The sequence below is a fragment of the Stegostoma tigrinum genome, chromosome 4, assembly GCF_030684315.1.
Source record: "Stegostoma tigrinum isolate sSteTig4 chromosome 4, sSteTig4.hap1, whole genome shotgun sequence".
NCBI lineage: Eukaryota > Metazoa > Chordata > Chondrichthyes > Orectolobiformes > Stegostomatidae > Stegostoma > Stegostoma tigrinum.
In genome coordinates, this window is record NC_081357.1 from 8,514,225 (window position 1) to 8,538,410 (window position 24,186).

At 41.1% G+C, this 24,186-nt stretch overlaps 1 protein-coding gene across 15 annotated transcripts in view; it reads left to right on the plus strand.

Annotated features, from left to right (window-relative positions):
• The window catches only part of disp1 (dispatched homolog 1 (Drosophila)), a 306,264-nt gene that overhangs the window by 200,502 nt on the left and 81,576 nt on the right, over positions 1-24,186 (plus strand). For 11 of the 15 annotated variants that reach the window (XM_059645135.1, XM_059645138.1, XM_059645139.1 and 8 more), the window contains one exon: positions 17,574-18,151. In XM_059645135.1, the coding sequence (XP_059501118.1) occupies positions 17,574-18,151 (578 nt within the window). The remainder of the gene's footprint in view (positions 1-17,573; positions 18,152-24,186) is intronic. The other 4 variants (XM_048531934.2, XM_048531935.2, XM_059645145.1 and 1 more) reach the window with 1 other exon arrangement.

Below are 24,186 nucleotides of genomic sequence, written 5' to 3' on the forward strand. Positions count from 1 at the left end.
TCTAAAGCTGTGACATGACATCCTGACTCTTGTGCTCAATTTCCCTAACCAATAAAGGCAAGCATGCTATACGCCTTCTTTACCACCCTATCTACCTGGCTACCATTCTGGTCAATGCAATCTACTTGATGGGAACTGCATTCCACACCTCACCTTCTCTATAACTGTAACCACAGGTTCCACTCAGTTAGTTGATATGCTGATCATCATCCTTGTTTCAAACCCCTCCTTCCAGCTTGTTGGCTCTAACCATGTGTCCAGCCCCACAATTTGCATTCCTCTGACTCCGAAAAGTAGAGTTTTTTTTTGCTTGACCGTTGGAACATGTGGTTCATTGTTATTCCAAAGCTTGACTTAAAAATTTCAAACCAGTGCTTCCTAATCTTAATTGTCAAATCAACAGTACCTAAGAGAAATGACTGAAAAAGTGATCGGGTTGTTGTGAAAGAAAAAAAGACCCCAACTGTTTCATTAATGCCCTACAGCTTAAAAAGGGATTCTAGATCTTTACCTTATCCATATTGACTGCGGTCTTCTATAAAGTCCTTATCATTCAACGCTGTTGAAATAGCCAGGTGAGCCAACCTTTGTACCACTAGTTACTACCTCCATCTAAGAGAAGTTAAGAACAGAAAATAACATAGCCTTTCTCGGCATCACCTGCATCCCATCTTGGGAGCGGGGTAAGCTCCGCTGCTTTGTTCCCATTAAGACTGATCTGGTCAGAGTCTCAAGGCCTTACCCTAGCTTAGATGTGAAAATGGTAACTAGCTGGAAGTTTTTAAAAAATAGAACAACGATTTACATGTTGTGACGTTGGCCAAAGTTAGGTACTTAAAATATTACAACTTACCCAGCACGAATTTTCCTTTCGCATTCAGTAGATGTCAAACATTGCAGCATGTTACACAATGTAAGGTAAGTGAATTATTTCGATAAACTGCAGCAGGCTAAACGTTTGGTGATGTTGGTTTCTAGCTTTTGTAATGGAACTTCTACAAGTTCCTGATATGCAGTGTCATTACCATCACCCCTGCAGAGTGAAAGAAAACGTACAATAGCAGGTGTCACTTGCTGGATCAATGGGTTTGCGGTTAGGATGTTTCATTTTCATGGAACAGTATTGGACATTCTTTGCTAAATAACAATAACATTGAATGTTTGTTTTTGAAGCTACCAGTAGCTGCCCTCTCTCGTTGCTGCTTATGAGATAGAGATATATTGTTTAATTACATTGATCCATTAGGCCCTGAAAACAGCCATTTCTCAGCAAAACCAGAGATTGTCTCTTCCAGCAATGAGGTTTAACTTCCTTGCTGTCTACTCTCATTTCCTCCATGTGTTCCTCCTTATCTCATTAGCTGATATTGCAGCTATTTTCCCTCTCACATAGTAGGGTCTCAGAAAAACATAGTCGCTATAGTCTCACCAGTCCATGGAGCTGCTCTCTCATTAGAGAGAGATGACTGCCTTTATTGGTCAGTGCATTGAGTACAGGAGTTGGGAGGTCATATTGCAGCTGTATAGCACATCGGTGAGGCCACTTTTGGAGCATTGTGTGCAGTTCTGGTCTCCCTGCTATAGGAGGGATGTTGAGAAACTAGAAAGGGTTCAGAAAAGATTTACGAGGATGTTGTAGGGACTGGAGGGTTTGAGCTATAGGGAGGGGCTGAATAGACTGGGGCTGTTTTCCCTGGAGCTTTAGAGGCTGAGGGGTGACCTTTATAAATTTTATATAATCATGAGAGACATGGACAGGGCAATAGACGAGGTCTTTTCTGCAGGGCAGGGAGTCCAGAACTAAAGGGCATATGTTTAAGGTGAGAGGGCAAAGATATAAAAGGGATCTAAGCGGCAACTTTTTCACACAAGAGGGTGGGGTGTGTATGGAATTAGCTGTCAGAGAAAGTGGTCAAGGTGGGTATGATTACAACACTTAAAAGGCATCTGGATGGGTATATGAATATGAAGGATTTAGAAGAATGTGGACTAAATGCTGGCAAATGGGACTAGATTTATACAGAATATCTGGTTAGCATGAACGAGTTGGGACTGAAGTGCCTGTTTCAGTAAGGCATTATGGACTTCAGTAAGGCATTTGATAAGGTTCCCCATGGTAGGCTCATTCAGAAGGTCAGGAGGAATGGGATACAGGGGAACTTAGCTGCTTGGATACAGAATTGGCTGGCCAACAGAAGACAGCGAGTGGTAGTAGAAGGAAAATATTCTGCCTGGAAGTCAGTGGTGAGTGGGGTTCCACAGGGCTCTGTCCTTGGGCCTCTACTGTTTGTAATTTTTATTAATGACTTGGATGAGGGGATTGAAGGATGGGTCAGCAAGTTTGCAGACGACACAAAGGTCGGAGGTGTCGTTGACAGTATAGAGGGCTGTTGTAGGCTGCAGCGGGACATTGACAGGATGCAGAGATGGGCTGAGAGGTGGCAGATGGAGTTCAACCTGGATAAATGCGAGGTGATGCATTTTGGAAGGTCGAATTTGAAAGCTGAGTACAGGATTAAGGATAGGATTCTTGGCAGTGTGGAGGAACAGAGGGATCTTGGTGTGCAGATACATAGATCCCTTAAAATGGCCACCCAAGTGGACACAGTTGTTAAGAAAGCATTTGGTGTTTTGGCTTTCATTAACAGGGGGATTGAGTTTAAGAGTCGTGAGATCTTGTTGCAGCTCTATAAAGCTTTGGTTAGACCGCACTTGGAATACTGCGTCCAGTTCTGGTCGCCCTATTATAGGAAAGATGTGGATGCTTTGGAGAGGGTTCAGAGGAGATTTACCAGGATGCTGCCTGGACTGGAGGGCTTATCTTATGAAGAGAGGTTGACTGAGCTTGGTCTCTTTTCATTGGAGAAAAGGAGGAGGAGAGGGGACCTAATTGAGGTATACAAGATAATGAGAGGCATAGATAGAGTTGATAGCCAGAGACTATTTCCCAGGGCAGAAATGGCTAGCACGAGGGGTCATAGTTTTAAGCTGGTTGGTGGAAAGTATCGAGGGGATGTCAGAGGCAGGTTCTTTACACAGAGAGTTGTGAGAGCATGGAATGCGTTGCCAGCAGCAATTGTGGAAGCAAGGTCATTGGGGTCATTTAAGAGACTGCTGGACATGCATATGGTCACAGAAATTTGAGGGTGCATACATGAGGATCAATGGTCGGCACAACATTGTGGGCTGAAGGGCCTGTTCTGTGCTGTACTGTTCTATGTTCTAATATCTGGTTAGCATGAACGGGTTGGGACTGAAGTGCCTGTTTCTGTGCGGTATATCTCTGTGACTATGCCTGGTGGTGGTTTAACCCAGGTGAGGAGGAGAGTTTAAGAGGACAGTCCTTCATGGTAATCTCAGCTGGCGTGGGGATTGAACCCGTTCTGTCGGCATCACTCTGCATTGCGAACCATGGGGGTCAGTTAGTTCAGTTGGCTGGATGTCTGCTGTGCGATGCAGAGTGATGCCTTTCGCCATATATGCAGGGATCCTCAGATTGAACCACCACTAGTAGTGTCTCTCCCCAGCGAGGAAGCTGCCCTATGGTCTGGTAAGGCAACTTTACTTCTTAACTTTAGCTTTTCCACTGCATTCAAATAATATGTTGAACCATAGAATCAGGCTTTACAAAAGGAAGTCATTTGATGCACCATACCTGCACATCCTCCTTGAAAGAACTACCTAACTAGTTGATTCCCCTTTTTTCCCTCATGGACCTGCTTGTTTTTCCTTCGTGTCCTTTCCATTGACAATTACCATAAATCTCTGACCTCTGACTGTCTGTTGCCTGGCAATGGCAACAGTTTCTCCATTCCCACTCTTATCAAAATCCATGCACATTCTGTTATTAGAGATAATGGGAACTGCAGATGCTGGAGATTCCAAGATAATAAAATGTGGGGCTGGATGAACACAGCAGGCCAAGCAGCATCTCAGGAGCACATGAGATGCTGCTTGGCCTGCTGTGTTCATCCAGCCCCACATTTTATTATCTCACATTCTGTTATTGTTTTCTTGTTTTTGATCCTCACAATTTTCTTTCTCTTCTAGTTCTAACTTCCTCTTCTAGTTCTAAGCCTGCAGAAGGATGGCTTTACAATGAAATAAATAAATGGAGTTCTACCATTTGGAATTGATGTCTGCCCATATTATTCATTGAATTGTCTTCTGAATTGAATGAGTCTGTCATTTGCCTGTTATTCAGAAGTAGCCTCACAGTAGGATGCTGATGGTCAGTACTGATCCCTTCCATTTTGTGCTCTTTGTGTAAGTGAGGTAGTTTAGGGATTTGAGGAAGTAGGTCTTTATTGCCAACTACAGAGAAATGTAAATACTTTACTTAAATAGAATCATTTAATTAAACAATGAGCCCTGTAGTTTTAATTTCTGTTCCTGTGAGGAAAAGCCTGGCCTCTTGATATCAAATTACACCTGCTAATTACATGATTGAAATTGCAAGTTAGGTGTGTGGAGAATCATAGCCAAACCTAGATTCCATTACACTACAATGCAGCATGTTGCAATGTTCTCAAGAGTGGGCTTTGAATAAGGTACTTGCTAAGATTATCATCATGAACTTGAAAGTTAATAACCAGCAGAATTGGTTTGTAATAGACCAGAAGGTACTGAAGTTGCTCAGTTCTCTTGTGCTGGCTGAAAGTTTAATTGCACAGTCCAATATAGCAGGTGCGTTTCCCTGCAGCTATACAGCACACAGACAGTTTTCTGCTCAGAGAGACAACAAATATAACAACCGTGCCTCACACCTGAGTTCTGAACCACGGATAAAGAGAAAAGCTGTTGAATGCTGAAAATCTGTAATAAAGCATGAAGGTGCTGGAGGGCGTACCAGAGAAAGACAAATTAGCTTTTGAGAGTAACTCGGTTTTTCAGAGTTGGTCTAACTATGTAAAAGATTAGTGAAACAGGAATTAGCCATTCACCTCCTACAGCATAGTTTACCACTCAGCGAGGGCATAACTAATCTCTGTCACTTGTTCATTGTTCATTCTAAGTTGATGAAAAGTGGCAGGAATGAGATAAAGAGGATGACAGAAAGTTCAAAGAAGGGGAATAGGTTTCTGGTAGCAAAATGATTGCTTGTACGGAGGGTAAGCACAAACACAGGCTGGAGTTGAATAACAGAGATAATGGGAACTGCAGATGCTGGAGATTCCAAGATAATAAAATGTGAGGCTGGATGAACACAGCAGGCCAAGCAGCATCTCAGGAGCACAAAAGCTGACGTTTCGGGCCTAGACCCTTCATAGGCCCGAAACGTCAGCTTTTGTGCTCCTGAGATGCTGCTTGGCCTGCTGTGTTCATCCAGCCTCACATTTTATTATCCTGGAGTTGAATAACATTGGTTTTCTAAACAAAGGTTTTTCTTTATTGCATCAAAAAGGAATACAAGATTGAGAATCATTTGGCGTGATTGAAAATAGATTTACATAAGATATGAGGCATTGAACCATACTATTTGACTGAATTGCCTGCGTTGATATTTAGGCTCCACTTGATAATTGCACAGTGTTTAGCACCATTCATAACTCTAAATATAACATACTAAAACAGTCCATGTTCAAATGCAGCATGATGGGACAATATCCAGGCTTGGCTGACAAGTGGTAAATATCATGCAAGTGTCGCGCAATGACCCATTTCCAACAAAAGGGCATCTAACCATCATTGAATGTCTTTGACATTCAATGACATAAACGTCACTGATCTCCCACTATCTACATAATGGGGCTTACCTTCGACCAGAAATTGAACTTCACTTAGTACATATCAGGTGCTGAGAAACATGCAGTGAACAACTCACCTCCTGACTCTTCAAAGCCTGTCCACCATCTACAAGGAACAAGTCGTGAGGTGTGATGGAATACACCCCATTTGCCTGGATGGGTGCAGCCCCAACAACACTCAAGATGCTTGACACTATCCAGGACAAAGCAGCCCCACTCAACTGGCACCACATCCTCAACCACCCCTTCTCTTTGCCAATGACAAAAGATGAGCAACAACGAATAGAGAGCAAACTTGCAAAAACAATTAAGATGGACAGCAAGAGCTTTTTAAAAAAATGTAAAAAGGAAGAGAGTAGTCAAAGTGAATATAGAAGATGAGGTAGTGGAAGTAGAAAGGGATACCAGAAGATGACAGAAGAGTTGAATAAATACATTGCATCAGCCTTTACAGTAGAAAACACTAAGCGACCTTCCAAAATTGTTAAATATTGAAGGAACAAAAGAAGGAAAGGAAGTAAATATCACTTGAGAAAAGGTGTTAGAGCAGCTAGTGTGCTGAAGATCACTAAGTCACCTAGAACTGATTGGATATATCCTATGGTGTCAAAGTAAGTAACTACAGAGTTAGTGAATGAACTGATAATGAATTTCCAGGAATCCTTGGATTCTGGATAAGTCCCAGAGTATTGGAAAATTGCCAATGTAGCACCTTTATTTAAAACAGCTAGCTATAGGCCAGTTTGCTTAATGCCTGTTAGTGGGAAAATGTTAGCGCCTACTAGAAAGAATATAATATTAGAGCATTTAGAAATATGTAATATGACCAAACAGAATCAGCATGGCTTCATGAAGGGGAATTCATACCTGACAAATTTATTAGAATTCTTTTGAGGAGGTAATAACAAGATAGATAGAGAGGAAGCAGTGTCTGTAATAAATTGGGATTTTCAGAAGGCATTTGATAAGGTACAACCCAACAGGTTACTTAATAAATTAAGAACTCACGATGTTTAGGAATTAACATAGATAGAGGACTGGCTAACTAGTAGAAGACAGAGTTGGGAAAAGTGACGATTGCAAAATAGCAACTTGTGACTAGTGGAGTGCCGAAGTGATGCAGAAGATATATTAATGACGTGGATGAGGAAGGTGAATGCACTTTAACCAAGTTTACAGTTCTCACAAAAATAGGTGGAAAGGTAAGTGGTAAGGATGACACAAAGATTTGTAGTGGGATATTGACTGGTTAAACGAATGGGTAAAAAATTGGCAGATGGAATATTCATGGGGAAATGTAAGATAATGCACTTTAGCAGGGAGAATGTAGGAATTGAATATTAGATAAATGAAGAAAGACTGCAGAAATCTGCAGAACCAAGGGATTTGAAAGCCCTTGTCCATGAATCATGAAAAGAAAAATTCATTGGGTAGTAGGGAAGGCAAATGGATTGTTTGTCTTTATTCCAAAGGGAATGGAGTATAAAAACAGGGATTGCTGTTAAAACTATACAAGGCATTGCTGTAATATTGTAAACAGTTTGGGCCCCATTTATAATGACAAATGTACCAGCATTGGAGGCATTCCCAGAGAATGTTCATGAGGCTGATACCAGGTATGGAGGTGGGGAACTGTCTTATGAGGAGATGTTGAGTAGATTAGGTCTGTACTCATTGAAATTTAGAAGAATGATATGCAAACTTACTGAAACCTACAAGTTTCTTAGATGTAACAAAGTGTGGAGCTGGAGGAACACAGCAGGCCAGGCAGCATCAGAGGAACACGAAAACTTTCCTGCTCCTCTGATGCTGCCCGCCGTGCTGTGTTCTTCCAGCTCCACACTTTGCTATCTCTGAATCCAGCATCTGCAGTTCTTGCTCTCTCAAGATTCTTAGAGGACTTGATAGAATAGATGAGAAAAGATGTTTTACCTCGTGGGAGAGTCTTGGACCAGAAAGTATAATCTCAGAATAAGGGGTCACCTATTTAAGACAGAGATGAGGAGAGGGTAGTGAATCTGTGAAATTCTTTACTGCAGAGATCTATGGAGGATGGGTTATTAAATATAATGAAGGCTGAGAGAGCCAAAGTTTAATCAGTAAGGGAATCAAAGGGTAATGGGATAAAACCAGGAAAGTGGAACTGAGAATTATCAGATCGGCCATGATCTTATTGAATGGTGGATCAGGCTGGATGGGCTGAATGACCTACTCTGCTCCTGTATCCTATGGTCTTATGGTCATCAAATACTTTTCTGCTGCGTGGAATTACAGAAAATTGGTCATTGATATTTGTGCAAAGACAACCTGCTAGGAGTGCGTGGCATCCAGAAAATAAGACCTGAATATTGAGGTATAGTTCTAATTTGCGACGGGCTGTTCTCTGTACAAACGTATTGTGTAATCTGTCTATGTACATGTGGGTCTCCCCTGAAAATGTCATGTTCTTTTAGAAATCACCCCATTGTTCTTTTTCAATTGTCTGTGGTTATTTCCTGTTTACCTTGAAGCTATGATAGATATTAATGTTTCAATGTGTGGTGTTGATGGACAGGAACGCTGCTTATGGAAGAGCTGGGGGGCAGGTAAATTATTCAACATTGCACATTTAAAGACTTTAAGGTTTTGTTTCCTTTCTTAAAAACTCTCTAAGGTTTCTCGCTGTTTTCAAATTGAATCAGTATCTGGTGTTTGTTTCAGTTGTGGTGTAATGAACTTTAATCACTGAGTTGATGTAACTCCCAGATTGTGCTCTGTCCGTAATGTTTGAGGCAACAATGAATATTATTGTATAATGACAAATGGCGTTTTAATAAAGGCTATGTAATAATGGGTTCTTTATTTTTGTTTTTACTTCAAACTGGAAGTATGGGTTGTCCATTAGCACATTGATGTGGATCATGTTAGTACATTTAAAGTGGACCTGCATAGTTCTTTTGCCAGAAGTGATCTGGATATAAGAAAGAGAGAATGGTGTGTTTTAACCTTGGAACTGAATAGATTATGAGGCTAGTCTTTTTCTGACCTGTTAATCAATGTTAATAATGACCCTAGGCTGAAATCCAAGGTCTACACTAGGACCCTGAATTTGGTGGTGTGTATGCTGCATTAACTTGCTGGGCCACTCAGTTCTGCATCTTCGCAGCTTTAGGAGTTGGAAAGGAAAAGAAAAGCTTCGCTATTTATTACAAGTAATTAGACTCCAGCTATAGACAGTTATAAACTGTCAACGTATAACATTACAATTTAAAACTCTAATCCCCTTATTAACTGCCCTTTATGTACCTTAAGACAGACAGACAGGAAAATGTAGGTTATGGGCAGAACAAAGCTGGGAGACAGTTTAGTGGTTCCTATTCATGACTTTCAGATATTATTCTTAAGCTGATCAGTTGCCTTTCTTTGGATCCTTCCACCTGTTTATAGGAGACAGAAGGAAGCTGGTTTACCTATAAAAGGTCTCTGACTTACCAGTCAAAAGCTACAGCTCACGACAACTGCAGAAGAAAAGATTAATTGGTTTTCTTCAGCTTTAAGATGGGTATTAACTGCAGATAACAGAGAAACCATTCCTATACTGATAGATCAAACCAGTTCTGTCTATCTTGTGTCCAGTCCTGAGCTATTCAGTTACCTGACAGCCAGGCACATGATTGATGGCAGGTAGAAGGTTTTTGTCATTTCTAACTGTTCACTAGTCCATTGACCAATCAACCTCCTGTTGCTGCCCAGCTGTTCCCCTTTCGAGCTCAATGGCAATTTCACCCTCATTTTAGCTGCTCAGATGTCCTAAACCACAATGACTAAAAGAAAGTGAAAATCAGGTATACACAAAATGAAAAAAAATTGAAGGATACTGACACATGGAGTTATAGGTTGAGAGGAAATTGCAGAAATAGGGAGAGCTGAAGTCCGAGAGGATTTTGAAACGTAAATATTGTATTTATATTTTTGATTTAGACTGAAATGGGAAAACGACTGGGATAAATTCTAAAGATTATTGAAGGATTACTGCACGTCTTCCTCAACAGTTGTAATTACTATTTACACAGCTGCTTGTGTAAACAGTAGGGGAAGCCTGGTTACAAACAGGCTGGAGCAGAGGCATATGTACGAATGGAGGCATGAGCAGTGACAAGTAGCTGATCTCTCTGCTCTGAGAAATGGTGACCAGCTGATGTCAAAGGCTTTCTGCCTGCCAACAACTGTCAGGTAGCTGAACAGCTTGTTGGGGTGAATGTTTGGGGGGATGGTGCCAGACCTCCTGGAAGAGAAGAAGCTGTTTTGCCTTGGCAGTAAAAACCAGCTCAAGCCTCAAGGTACCCAGTTTCTTTCCCTCATTATTTGCTATAGGTCACAGATGTAGGAGACATGTAGGCCTTTCAACCCACTGAGCCTTCCCTGCCACTCAGTACAATCATGGCTTATTGAACACTTCAGTGTCTTTTAGTCACCCTTCCCCATAACCCTGTGCGCCAGAGGTAATAAGAAATCTATCAGTCTCTATCTTAGCACACTCCAAAGGCTCAGCTCCCACAGCCCTTCATGATCAGGACTTCCAAAGGTTCACAAGCTTCTTGAGTAACAGAGAAATTCTCCTCATCTCAGACCTAACGCATCTCTCTTATTTAACTTGTGCCCCCTGGTTCTAGACTCCCCAACAGAAGTACTTTATCTGTGTCTGCCCTATTGGTTCCTTGCAGCACTTTGTAAATCTCCATGAGGTCACCTCTCATTCTTTGAAACTCAAGAGAATCCAGTTACAGCTTGCCCAACTTCTCCACATAGGACAGCCCTGCCATTCCCAGGAACAAGCCTGACAAACCTTTGTTGTGCTCCCCGAATGGCAATAACATGTTTCATGTGATAAGGAGACCAAGACTACACACACTACTCCAGATGCAGTCCAACTCCTGCGGAACTGAAGCGAGACGCCACTACTCCTGTACTCAAATAATCTTGCAATAAAAGATATTCCATTGGCCTTATTAATAGCTGCTGGACTTGCATGTTAGCTTTCACTGACTTTCCAAAAAGGACACCTACGGATCTTTGTATATCTACACTTTACACACTCTTACATTTAAGAAATCCTCTGCAAATTTGTTGCTGCTACCAAAATGGAATACCTCACATTTTTCCACATTATAGTCTGTCTGCCACATTCTTGCTCATTTACTAAGTCTGTCCAAATCCTCCTGAAAACATCTTACATCTTCTTCACTACATTCCGGCTTAGCTTTTTATAATCTATAAATTTTGAAATGTTAGATTTAATTCCCACTTCAAATCGTTGATATAACAGCTGTGGCCTAAGTGCTGATCCTGAAGTATCAAAATGCCATCTGTTCCAGCTTCACTGGCTAGACAAATAGAAACATTTTAACTGTGTTGAAACAAAAACAAAAATTGCTAGAAAAGCTCAGCAGGTCTGGCAGCATCTGTGGAGAGAAATCAGAGTTCATGTTTCAGGCCCAGTGATCATTCTTCAGCTCCAAAAGCTTGTCATTTCAAATAAACTTGTTGGGTCATCGCCTGATGTCATGTGATTTCTGACTTTGTCCACCCCAGTCCAACACCAGCACCTCCACGTCGAAGTTTGATAGCAAACAAAACTTTCTGGAGATTCACAAAAGTTCTGGAAAGTCAGCAGCCTCAGCTTTGTCATGGTTTCAGATTCCACAGAATCTGAATTGAGTAGCATAATATGCCTGATTTCAAAGGATTCTGCATGGTGCGAATACTCGATGCAATCTCACTTCTTTGTGATGTGAAGCCAGTGGTTCTCCAACCTGACTTATCGAAACTGGCATCTAGAAAGCCAGTGACTGAAGTTTGTGCTTTATGTTAACACCTGGCAGCTGTCGAAGCTGCACTTTCAATAATTAAAATGCTTAAGAGCAAAAGAAAAGCTAACGTTAACCACTCCCAAGCTCTCGCTTTCTTGGATGCATGTACTCCCGTGCCAGCTACAACCTTGTGCAGCTTTTGTGTGTTTTAAACTCAACGCAGAAGCACGTGGAGGCTGCCCTTTGATCATTTCAATACGTGCTGATTGTTACCCTATATGTTGCCTGTTAAAGTGTCCATTTAATTGCATTGAAAGCTGCAGCATTGACACCTTGAAGGGTCTTGCACAGTTACTGCTGATGATCTTGGCCTTTTCAGATTTGATACTTTTATCCTTCTTTGTGTAATGAGGTACAATTTAACAGCTTTTACCAAAAATGAAAACTAAGGCAATTAAATTGAAAGCTGTGACTATGCTTCTTTCATTTGAACAAGACTAAAATGCGAGGGATACTGAAAACCTGAATTAAAAACTAAAAATACCAGAAATACAGTAAATTGACCTGCTGACTATTTTTGGTGTCTTCTGCTTTTATTTCCTTTAATTACTTCATTAATAAAAAATGTGAATGCATTTTTTCCGTTTCCCATCATACATTCTGCTGGTCTCAGTACTAGACTCTGGTGTAAACTGCTGTTGACTGAGAGTTAACTCTTGATCCAGGAGATGGCTAGTGGTATTATCACTGAACTATTAATTCAGAAACCCAGATAATATTCTGAGGAACCAGGTTCGAATCCCACCAAAGCAGGTGGCAGAATTTGAATTCACTAAATATCTGGATGACCATGAACCCATTGTTGATTGTCAAGGAAAACCCATCTGGCTCACTAGTGACCTTAAGGGAAGAAACCTGCCATCTTTACCTGGTCTACCTACCTACATGTGACTCCAGACCCACAGCAATGTGGTTGACTCATAACTTCCCTCTGGGCAATTAGGGATGGGGCAACAAATGCTGCCCAGTCAGCGATGTGCTCATTCTGTGAATGAATAAAGATTTCTGCTGTGCTGCATGTATCTGCCCTACACTGTTAGGTAGATGCAGCTAAGTCAGAATAAGAGAGTGTGGATAGGTTTCAATTACTGGTTTATTATTGAAGTGGGACTTTATTGAATAATGATGCAATAATTGCTCAACATACACAGTTAGTAACATGAAAATATAAATGCTTATCCATCTAAATATCCCTGAAACATGCATGCATACACATGCGTGCACTCTCGCTGTCTCTCTCACTTCAGGAAAGCGGGGGAAAAACAGACTTCTCTGCAGAGTTTGGCTTGCTGAAAAAATGTGTCCTATGATTATTCTTGAAGGCAAAAAGATAAAGCATAAAATATTGTGCAGTCTGTCCCTCTGTTGTTCCAGGTGGTGTCACTAACCACTCATTGTCTCTGGAATCTTTCTGACCAAGTTTGCTCAGGAAATAGAATATTGATATTTCAGAAGAACATGTAAGTTTCACCCTGCGCTCAACAACAGTTTTACTTCTAGAGTTGTGAGACATCAGCCACACAGCCCTTTCTCACAGGCCTCTTGTTCCCCCAACTAATATCAGATGCCAAAATGCTGTCTTCAAACTGGTCACTGATGAAAACAGAGATAACACAGTGTGGAGCTGGAGGAACATAGCAGGCCAGGCAGCATCAGAGGAGCAGGAAAGGTGACTTTTTGGGCAGGACCCTTCTTCCTGTATAACACGCAAAATAACATAGAGCCATAGACTCATAAACACAGAAACAGACCCTTTCGTCCAACGAGTCCATGCTCAACATAATCCCAAGCTAAACTAGCCCCACTTGCCTGCTCCTGGCCCATTTCCCTCCAAACCTTTCTTATTCATGTATCTACCTAAATGTCTTTTAAACGTTGTAATTGTACCTGCATCCACCACTTCCTCAGGAAATTCATTCCACACGCAAACCACCCTTTATGTGAAAAAATTGCCTCTTTTTTTTAGAAAGTCTCTCTCCTCTCACTTTAAAAATGTGCCTGCTAGCCTTGAAATCCTCCATTCTAAGGTAAAGAAGTTTACCATCAACTCTAACTATATCTCTCATATTTTATAAACTTATATGAGGTCACCTTGCAACCTCCTACGCACCAGTGGAAAAAATCCCAGTCTATCCAGCCTTTCTTTATAACACAAACCTTCCATTCTTGGCAACATCCTAGTAAGTTTCTTCTGAACCCTCTCCAGCTTAATAATATTCTTCCTATGACTGGGCGACCAGAACTGCACACGGTATTCTAGAAGAGACCTCACCAATGTCCTGTACACCCTCAACATGACTTCCCAGCTCTTATACTCAAAGGACTGAGCAATGAAGGCAAGCATGCCAAATGCCTTTTTAATCATCCTGTCTATATGTGACGGAAACTTTAAAGAATTATGTACCTGCACTCCTAGGTTACTCTGTTTTACAACACTACCCAAGGCCCTACAATTAATTGTAAAAGCCCTACCCTTGTTTATTGTACCAAAATGCAATACCTCACATTTATACAGATTGAACTCTATCTGTCATTTTTGAGCCCATTGACCCATTTGATCAAGATCCCTTTGTAATCTTAGAAAACCTTCTTCACTGTCCACAGTGCAACCAATTTTGGTGTCATCTGCAAACTTACTAACCATGTCTTCTATATTCTCATCCAAATCATTTATATAAATGACAAAACAAAAGAGGACTCAGAACCGATACCTACGGAACACCACTGGTCACAGGCCTCCAGTCTGAAAAAGCAACCTTCCACCATTACCCTCTGTCTCCTGCCATTAATCCAATTATGTGTCCAACTGGCAGGATCACCCTGAATCCTGTGTGACCTAACTTTCCTAATTAGTCAACTATGCGGAGCCTTGTCAAAGGCTTGACTAAAATTCAAATAAACAACGTCTACTGCTCTTCCATCATCAATCTTTTTGGTAACTTCCTCAAAAAACTCAATCAAGTCTGTGAGACATGATTTTCCTCTCACAAAACCATGCTGGCTATCCCTAATCATTTTTTGCCTCTCTAAATGTCCATAAATCCTGTCTTTTATAATCATCTCCAACAATTTACCCACAACTGAAGTCAGATTTACAGGTCAATAGTTCCCCGGTTTCTCCTTACAACCTTTGTTTCACAAAGGTACAACATTAGTCACCCTCCAGTCATTAGCCATCTCACTCGTGGTTATAGATGATGCAAATATTTCTATAAGGGGTCTCGTAATTTCCCCCCCTTACTTCCCACAACATCCTGGGGTACATTATATCAGGCCCCAGTGATTTATCTACATTTATATTTTCTAAGACTTCTTGAATCTCCTTTTCTGTCATATGAACTGTTTTTAAAACATTAAAGTTTATTTCTCTATTTTCTCTAGACTCCATTTCTTTTTCCACAGTAAAAACTGACATGAAATATTCATTTAATATCTCTCCCAACTCCTGGAGTTTAACTCAAAGACAACCTCCTTGATCTTTAAGAGGCCCTACCCGCTGTCTAGTTACCCTCTTGCTCTTAATGTACTTGTAGAATCTCTTTGGATTATCCTTAAACTTATCTGCCAATGCTTTCTCATATCCCCTCTTTGCCTTCCTGCTTTGTCTCTTAAGAATGCCCCTACAAGCTTGATATTGATTAAGAAACTTAATTGAACCAAGTTGTCTATATCTAAAGAAAGATCCATTTTTTTTCTTTCTTGACCAGAAACTTATGTCTTTATTCATCCATTGTTCCTTAATCTTACTAGCATCATCCCTCACAGTGATAATGGGAACTGCAGATGCTGGAGAATCCAAGATAATAAAATGTGAGGCTGGATGAACACAGCAGGCCAAGCAGCATCTCAGGAGCACAAAAGCTGACGTTTCGTCATCTAAAGAATGGGAGGGGGAGTGGAAATGGTTTGCAACTGGGAGGTGCAGTTGTTTGTTGCGAACTGAGCGGAGGTGTTCTGCAAAGCGGTCCCCAAGCCTCTGCTTGGTTTCCCCAATGTAGAGGAAGCCACACCGGGTACAGTGGATGCAGTATACCACATTGGCAGATGTGCAGGTGAACTTCTGCTTAATGTGGAATGTCATCTTGGGGCCTGGGATAGAGGTGAGGGAGGAGGTGTGGGGTGATGAAGGGTCTAGGCCCGAAACGTCAGCTTTTGTGCTCCTGAGATGCTGCTTGGCCTGCTGTGTTCATCCAGCCTCACATTTTATCACCCCTCACAGTAACAGTTTTCACTGTATCTCAGTGCATGTGACAACAATAAATCAAACTCAAACCTGTTCTGCCTATCACACCAGGGAGTAATGTGGTATTTCAGTGCCAGTATGAGTGTATGCCATATGCAGGCTGTACATCCCAAAGATGTACAAATCATATCAAACAAACTATCTCTTCCTAAGTTTGCAAAAGTCACTGTTATACTACATGGTATTCACTTTGCTTGTCCAGCATTAGATAAGATAATGTGGTTGGATAATGCTTGTTTGATAATTGAGAGTGTGCGGAAAGTTGAGTTTGCTTTATGACACAGGCTGCTATATATATTATTGCACAGAGCCCTGTTCTTTGCTGATAGAAAAGAACCATTACAAACTAGCCTGGTTTAAAATTTAAAGAAAGCTTGGCAATTAACTGTCAATCATGACAAATTCCATGGCTCACAGCAAAGATATATCCCAGTTAAAAATAAAGATCCTTGAAAGGAGATTTAGTTTAACATAGAATTCAGAGAAGTTAGTGATAAGAAGATTGCTGAAGTTTTAGAATCCAACAAATGTTTGCCAAAAAATGATAGCAGGGAGAAGATGAACTTTGAGGGTAAACTTGCAAGTAACATCAAGATGGACTTTGAATATATAAAAAGGAAGAGAGAGACCAAAGTTAACATAGGCACCTTAGGAGAATGAGGTTGGTATAATATGAATGTGGAAACTGGAAATGGAAAAGGAGTTGAATAAATACTTTGCATCAGTCTTCACAGTATCAGATACTAATAGCATTCCAGTATTACTAAACATGGGGCAAAAGGAGCAGAGGAAATAAATACAATAACAGTCACTAGAGAGTAAGTGCTAAGCCAACGAATGGGGCTAATGACTGATAATCTCCAATGGAACTGATGGGATGCACCCTAGGTTTTCAAATAAGTAACCACAGAGATTAGTTGGTGGATGCATTAGTAGTAATCTTCCAGGAATCCTTAGATTCAGGAAAACTCCCAGAGGAGTAGAAAACTGCCACCCCCCTAAAACCTTTATTTGAAAAGGGAAGGAGTCCAAAAAAAATGTCAAAAAATAGGCCAGTCAGTTTCACCTCTGTTATTGGGAAAATGTTACAGCCCATTATAAAGGTTGTAATAGGGCATTTGGAAATACATAATTGAGTCAAGCAGTTTCAGTATGGCTTCATGGAAGCCTGACAAATGTATTAAAATTCTTTGGGGAGATAATGAGCAGGATAGATAAAGAGGAAGCAAGAGATTTAGATTTCTAGATAGTGTTTGATAAGGTAGAATACATTAGGCTGCTTCATAAGCCCCCATGCTGTTGGAAGTAGTACATTCACATGGACAGAGGATTAGCTAGATGGTTGATTTGTGAAGCAGTGTTGATGCCAACAGCGTGGCTTCAGTTCCCATTACCAGCAGAGGTTACCATAAAGTACTCTCCTTCTCAACCTCCCCCCTTGCCTGATGATTGGTGGCCCTCAGATTAAATCATCACTGGCCATGACTGTCTAATGAAAGAGCAGCCCTATGGCCAATGGCGACACAATACAATCCCATAGGCTGGAGAGGTTGTTGCTACTCCAGGATTTTCCAGGTGTTGTTCTGAGATGTTCCTCCTCCTAACAGTGATCCACTGATGAGGAGAAGAGATAGTACTCAGTGCACTCAGAAAAAAATCATGGATTCTGCAGTTATCTAAATGCTTCATCTGAGAATAGTTTTGCATTTTTTTTTCTTTCTCTTCTGTTTGCAGACGTGTGACGGATGTGAAGAAACTGGTGAAATGAGCATGGCTATGAGCAACGGGAATGGTGACTTCATGGTTCAGAGCAATGGCAGTGTCCCATCAAATGCTAACGGTAACAGCGTCGCTGCAGCCTGTGATGGAGTCCACCTCTCCGGGCAGCTGTCAGCCAAGGAGACTTCAAGGGCAAAAGTGAGTCACAACAGTGGTACACTGCCGAATGGTACTGTTAAGCCTTCTTGCGTCTTTACAGACAATACGATAAACAACCAAAGACCTGTGGCATTGCTGCCACAATGTTGCCACCATTGTCCATACCATCATCCTTTGTGTTGTCACAGTAACCAGCCAGATTGCCATTCTTTGGGAAATACCACCATCACCTCTCCATTGACTCCTTCCTGCCTGCAAACTCACTCCGAGTACCCAACATCTGTGTGCCAAAGCACTTCCCCTCTCCATCCGGCCAGCTGCTGCCTCCAGCCTGTCTCTTCTCTCATCGATCACACTCCCCTTTGTCTTCATCATCGGTGGCCTGACCATTTCCAGCATCAACCTGTGCAACAGCAACACATCCCTGACATCAGGTATGGTCCACCTGCACGAGATTTCATTTCTGTAGTGAGTGAACCTTTTCCTTGTTGATAATCCCAGATAAGATTTCTGTGACGGATGAAAATTAAGTTTCAGTTAAGTGAATTAAAATATTCTGCAAACTGTGTCTTCAAAAACATGTGTCAGGCGCTATGTGCAATCGAAAATATTTATTCAGGATGCAGTTTTCTTGCTTATATTCTCGTTACATGAAGGAGGGACTTCAGAGAACAGCTGTGTGGGTGTCAATATAAGTATTTGTACTGTGATGTGGTTTGACTTGTATACTCTTAAGTACGGCATCAGCCTGGTTTACGTTTGTAATTGCTTCGCACTTGGGTTGTATTTGGAAAGATCATTTTGAGGTATATAACGCAAGGCAGGTATCAATGGTTAAAGTATTGGCGGTAGAGTGATGGATTTATTTTGTCGATGTGTGCTTTGCCCAAAAGGCAAGCCCTTTCTTCTTTGTTTTGTCATGGGATACGAGTGCCCAGTGAGCTGCACCTGGCCATCTCTTGAATAGAATGCCCTTGAATAGAATGGCTTGCCAGTGGACTGTTATGAGTCAGTCAGATTATTGTGGATTTGGAGATCTGAGTGAAACCAGATAAGGATGACAGATTTCCTTGCCAATCCAGATGGGGTTTTACCAAAGTGATGGTAGTTATCTGTATTCCCACTGGATTGCTGGTCCAGTGACATTGCAGCTACACAGCCATCTACCTGCCCTGACTCATTGTCTGTTGGAGCTTCAACAATAAGTCCAGCAACTAGATGCCAGTCTGTTTAATCTCAGCAGTAATTTGGGGCAAAAATAAGAATCATCAATGCTGTGGATCAATAAAGAAAAGCCTGTGAATGGTAGATTGATTGATTGTGTTGTGAATGAATTTCAAAAGGCATTTAGTAAATTATCATTTTATAGCTGTGTGTCAGGCCTGCCATCGAAGTGGAAGACCAGGGAATGAAAGGAAAAGTGGTGGCATGGATTCACGTTGATTGAGTTACAGGAAAGAATTATGGGTGAATGGTTGATTTTCTTTTCACTGCGAGAAGGTACACAGTTGTGTTTCCTCGTGGCCACTATTAGGAACACAGCTTCTCTGTACAAGTCATCTAGCTTGGCTGTAAAGGGAACAATTTCAAAGTTGTAAGGTATTGTAAACTTTTGAAATATTGTGAACTGTGAAGAGGATGGTGTTAGACTTCATTATGAAACATGCTGGCTGAACGGGCACACGTGGCAGTTAAATCTAACGCAGCGGAGCGTGACGTGTATTTCGTAGATAAAGCGAGGAGCGGCAATAAAACATAAAGGGGATGCGGAACACAGAAACCTGGTGTGAACTGCTTTTTGACCTGGGTAGCAATCAGTCAGACAATTTGGCCATTTTAGTGGTTTCATTGTGATTTTAAATATTCATGTACTTTGTGACATCTTGTGGTTAATTTGCAACAAAAAGTTAATTTTTGAGATAGATGCAGACATCATAGTGAGCAGGTCAAGTTGAGAAAATTGTTAAAAAGCGGACAAAATTCTGGGCTTTAATCATAGAGGTATAGGGTGTAAAACAAACAGGTTGAAACTGGACTTCTTGTTACGAATTAACCAGGAAGATGAATTATGTCCCAATGTTCCACAAGACATCACAAAGTACATGAATGTTTAAAATCACAATGAAACCACTAAAATGGCCAAATTGTCTGAGTGATTGCCACCCGGGTCAAAAAGCAGTTCACACCAGGCTTCTTCATATATCCAAAAATTACTTGATTTATTGTGCTTAAAACTTTAACAAATGACAGAGAAAAGAAAGGATTCTGAATCTACTACTATACAATTTGAACAATCCCCTCCTTTAAAACCTTTAAATAAATACATAATCGTTCATGACTGAGATAGACAAAAGACGGTTTGACACAGGTATTATGGGTGGAACAAAATAGACCGGGAAATAAAGTTACAGTCATTGAACATCCAAATAACTGAGGTGGATTGTGTTGACTCTTTCAGCTCCTTCTGATTTCAGCAATGATGACAAACTGTTGTCTGTAATGCAGCAGTCACTTCACTGATTGATCAGATGAACGTGGGTTTTTTTTTGTTAGAATTCCTTCTTTTTTAAGCTTCCTTTGTAATCACTGTCTTTTCACCCACCTGGACAGAGAGTGTGATGGTGGGGAGAGAGATGTTTTCAGCTTGCAGTCACACTGAGTGTAGTGGAGACAAATTCAATCATTACTTTCAAGGGATATTGGTAGTATCCAAAGAGAAACTATTGGGACGGCAGTGGGGAAAATGTGGCTTGGGGCCAGCTCAGTCACTATAGCAGAAAGCCATGAAACGTCCTGTGTTGTACCTGTTTTCTGGGGTTTCCAATCAAAGTCCCTTCCTCCTCTTTATGATCTGGACACTCCTGTAAAATGTACCTTTGTGAACTTGTGTAAGCAGAAGCTCTGAGCTTTAGAGTGCTGCCTATTGTGGTAGAATGGCCTTCCAGATTCTGCATTCTTAGACTCATGTTTGAAGGACAACTACTTGGCTGAGGTGCTAAAGGCTAATTGATGTATGTATTCAAAATTTTAACCTGGCAGAGACTGAGGAAGTGGGGAGTAGTTTCCTCTTTGGACCTATTTGTGATTAAACACAAAGGCATTTATTTATTTTAATAAATTTGGATTCCTCAACTGCAGCATTTTACCTTCCCTGGCACATCAGACTTCCTCAGCTCCTTGTGTTGGCCACACTGCCTTTGTATGTTGTTAAACATATACCTGCAAAGTTTCTCACAGCTCCCTTGTAAGCTCACAGTGAGAAAGCAGGGCTGTTCGCAGCCGCCTGCAATATTTAACATGGAGCTATTGCAGGAATTTGAGAAAAAAACATGGCATTTTCCTGTTGGTCAGAGACAGATTTGCTGAGACTGCTGTTTAGTAGATAACAAATACCATCAGAAGCCAATAAACGTGGGCAATCATTCTCTTTCTTTCTTATTTGGAGAGATCATTCCACCTGAAGTATTGTTGTCATTATGCTTTTTTTCTATCTTTTGATATTTCCATTATCTTCCAGTAAGTACTACAATCAGTAATCTTCTTAGGGAGGGAAAATCTGCTCAGACGTCTGAACTATTCAAGTTTCTGTTAAAAAAGAATCATCTTTGAACACTGGTGATGATGCTGTATAGATCTATCAAACTGCACTTGCTCAGCTATAAATTGTTGATTTGTTCAAAGTGGGTTCCTTTGGAGCTCAGACCTCTTACAGCCTTCAGCTAAACATGTGTAAAACAGCTGAATTCCCAAGATGAGGTGAGAAGTGACCGCACTTAACATCAAGACAGTGCTGGACTGAACATATCATCAAGGAGCCCTGGCAAAACTAAAGTCAATAAGAATTGAGGAAAAAAAGACTGGTTGGAGTTATTCCTAGTACTAAGGAAGTTGGTGGTTGTTGAAAACAAGTCATCTTGGCTCTGGGACATCACTGCAAGAACTCAACCAACTTCAGCTGCATCAATGATGATCCTCTCTCCATCATATGGTCAGAAGTGGGGATGTTCACCAATGTTGTGTTCAGTTGCATTTACAACTCAAGAAACTGAAACAGTCCATACAGACATGTAGCAATATTCAGGCTTGAACTGATTGGTCACAATTAATATTGAAAGAGTCATAGAGGCCCGCAGCACAGCAAAGACCCTTTGGTCCATTCTGTCTGCACCAGGGGAGACAATGGCCTAGTGGTATTATCACTGGACTGTTTATCCAGAGACACAGAAAACATTCTGGGGACCCGGGTTCAAATCCCACCTCGGCAGATGGTGGAATTTGAATTCAATAAAAAAAAATCTGAAATTAAGAATCTAATGAGACCGTGAACCCATTAGAGAAGGAAACTGCCATCCTTACCTGGTCTGGCCTACATGTGACTCCAGACCACAGCAATGTGGTTGACTCTGAACTGCCCTCTGGGTAATTAGGGATGGGCAATAAATGCTACATAGCCAGCAATGCCCTCATCCCATAAATGAATAAAAAGAAACCAAAAATAATCACTTAACCATGTTATTCCTATTTTCCAGTATTTGGCACATAGTCTTGTATGCATGGCATCACAAGTTCATGACTGAATACCTGTTAAATGTTATGAGGGTTTCTCCCTCTACCACCTTTACAGGCAACGAGTTTCAGATTCCCATCACCCTCTGGGTGAAAAAGTCTTTACTCACATCCATTCTAAACCTTCTGCCATTAGTTGTGTCCCCTGGTCATTGATCCCTACACCAGGGGAAATGTCTCTTCCTGTCTACTCTGTCTTTGCTCCTAATAATTTCAAACATCTCAATCATGTCCCACCTACCTCAGTCCCCTTTGTTCCATGGAAAAAGAAGCCCAATCTTTCCACTTTTTCTTCATGTCACACAAGTGCGCGCCAATGACTGTTCCCACCAAGAGAAAATCTAACCATCCCCTTCCTGACATTCTGCAGCCATTATTGAATCTCCCACCATCATCATCTTGGGGGTTTCGTTGACAAAAAACCTGACTAGATGAGTCAAATAAATATTTTGGGCTATAAATAGAGATAACAAGGCGCAGAGCTGGATGAACGCAGCAGGCCAAGCAGCATCAGAGGAGCAGGAAGGCTGACATTTCGGACCTAGACCCTTCTTCAGAAATTTCTGAAGGTATTACCTCAGATTCTCCAGCATCTGCAGTTCCTACTATCTTTGGACTGTAAAAGCAAGTTAGAGGCTTGGACTTCTGTAGTGAGTAACTTGCATCCTAACATCTCAAACATATTCCAATATCTGCAAAGCACCTTGTCAAAAATATAATGGAATAACCTTCACTTGTCTGGATGAGTGTGTCATCATCGACACTTGAGAAGCTCCACACCATCCAGCACAAAGCAACCTACTTGGCCAGTATCTCATCTGCAGTTTTGAAATCCACTCGCTCCAACATCCATACAATGAGACAGCCCTCTGTACAAATGCAAGATGCACTGCAGCAACTTGATGAAGTTCCTTTAACAACAGCTTCCAAACTGCAGCTTCTGTCGTATGTGAGAACAAGGGCAGCAGATGCATGGGAACAACACTTCTGAGTTTCTCTTCAAGCAGGATTCTGGTGGTGACGTGGCGAGGGCTGGAAAACCTGGGCCAGGACTGCGGCAGTGGAAAGGAAAGTTGAACTCTCTTAAGTTATCTTTTATTTCTTGCCCTATTCTAAGTTAATGTGAATGGCACCATGTATGTACGGCGAAGGTGCACACTTTTATTGGTATTTTTACATTGAATACACATGACAATAAATGATTCAATTCAAAAATTAATCAGTATCTTGATTTGGAACTACATCATTGTCCCTTTCCTGATGCTGGGTCAAATTCTTGGAACCCCTCCCTTACTCATAAAGTATTATGGATTTATCTACATAAAATGTCGCAGTTCAAGAACCTCATTGCAATGTTTTTCTTGACAATTAGGAATGGCAACAAATACCAGAACTGCCCAATTCCTATGAATAATTAAAATGAAGTAGAAAAGAAAATCCATGGTCTGCTTAATAACACAAGGATTCAAAGGACTGTTGAAACACGCAAGCCTTTTCTGAGAAAATCTATACGTATAGTTTAATCCCATTCTGTCAGAGAAGGCATGAATCTGAGGTGCCATGCATCCGCTCAGAAGATGGGACTGTTTCAAAGATAAGAAGAGGTTGTTTTCTCATTCTCTCCATTAATTATTCCTCAATCAACTTCAGTAAAAATGGATTATTGGTGAACAACAGGTTGATCCGTGTGAGATCCGGCACAAATACTAAAAACCTGTCCGTAACATATCCTACATTTCAAACATGACAACATGTCAGAGGTGTTTTATTCGTTGTAAGGTACTGGAATGATAATATGTGACTGGAAATGAATGACCTTTCCTTTGTAAATTTGCTATGTAAATGATTTAGTTTCTCTTCAGTTGTTGTGTGCATTTCCTTCAAATGTGTATGATTGTGGAAT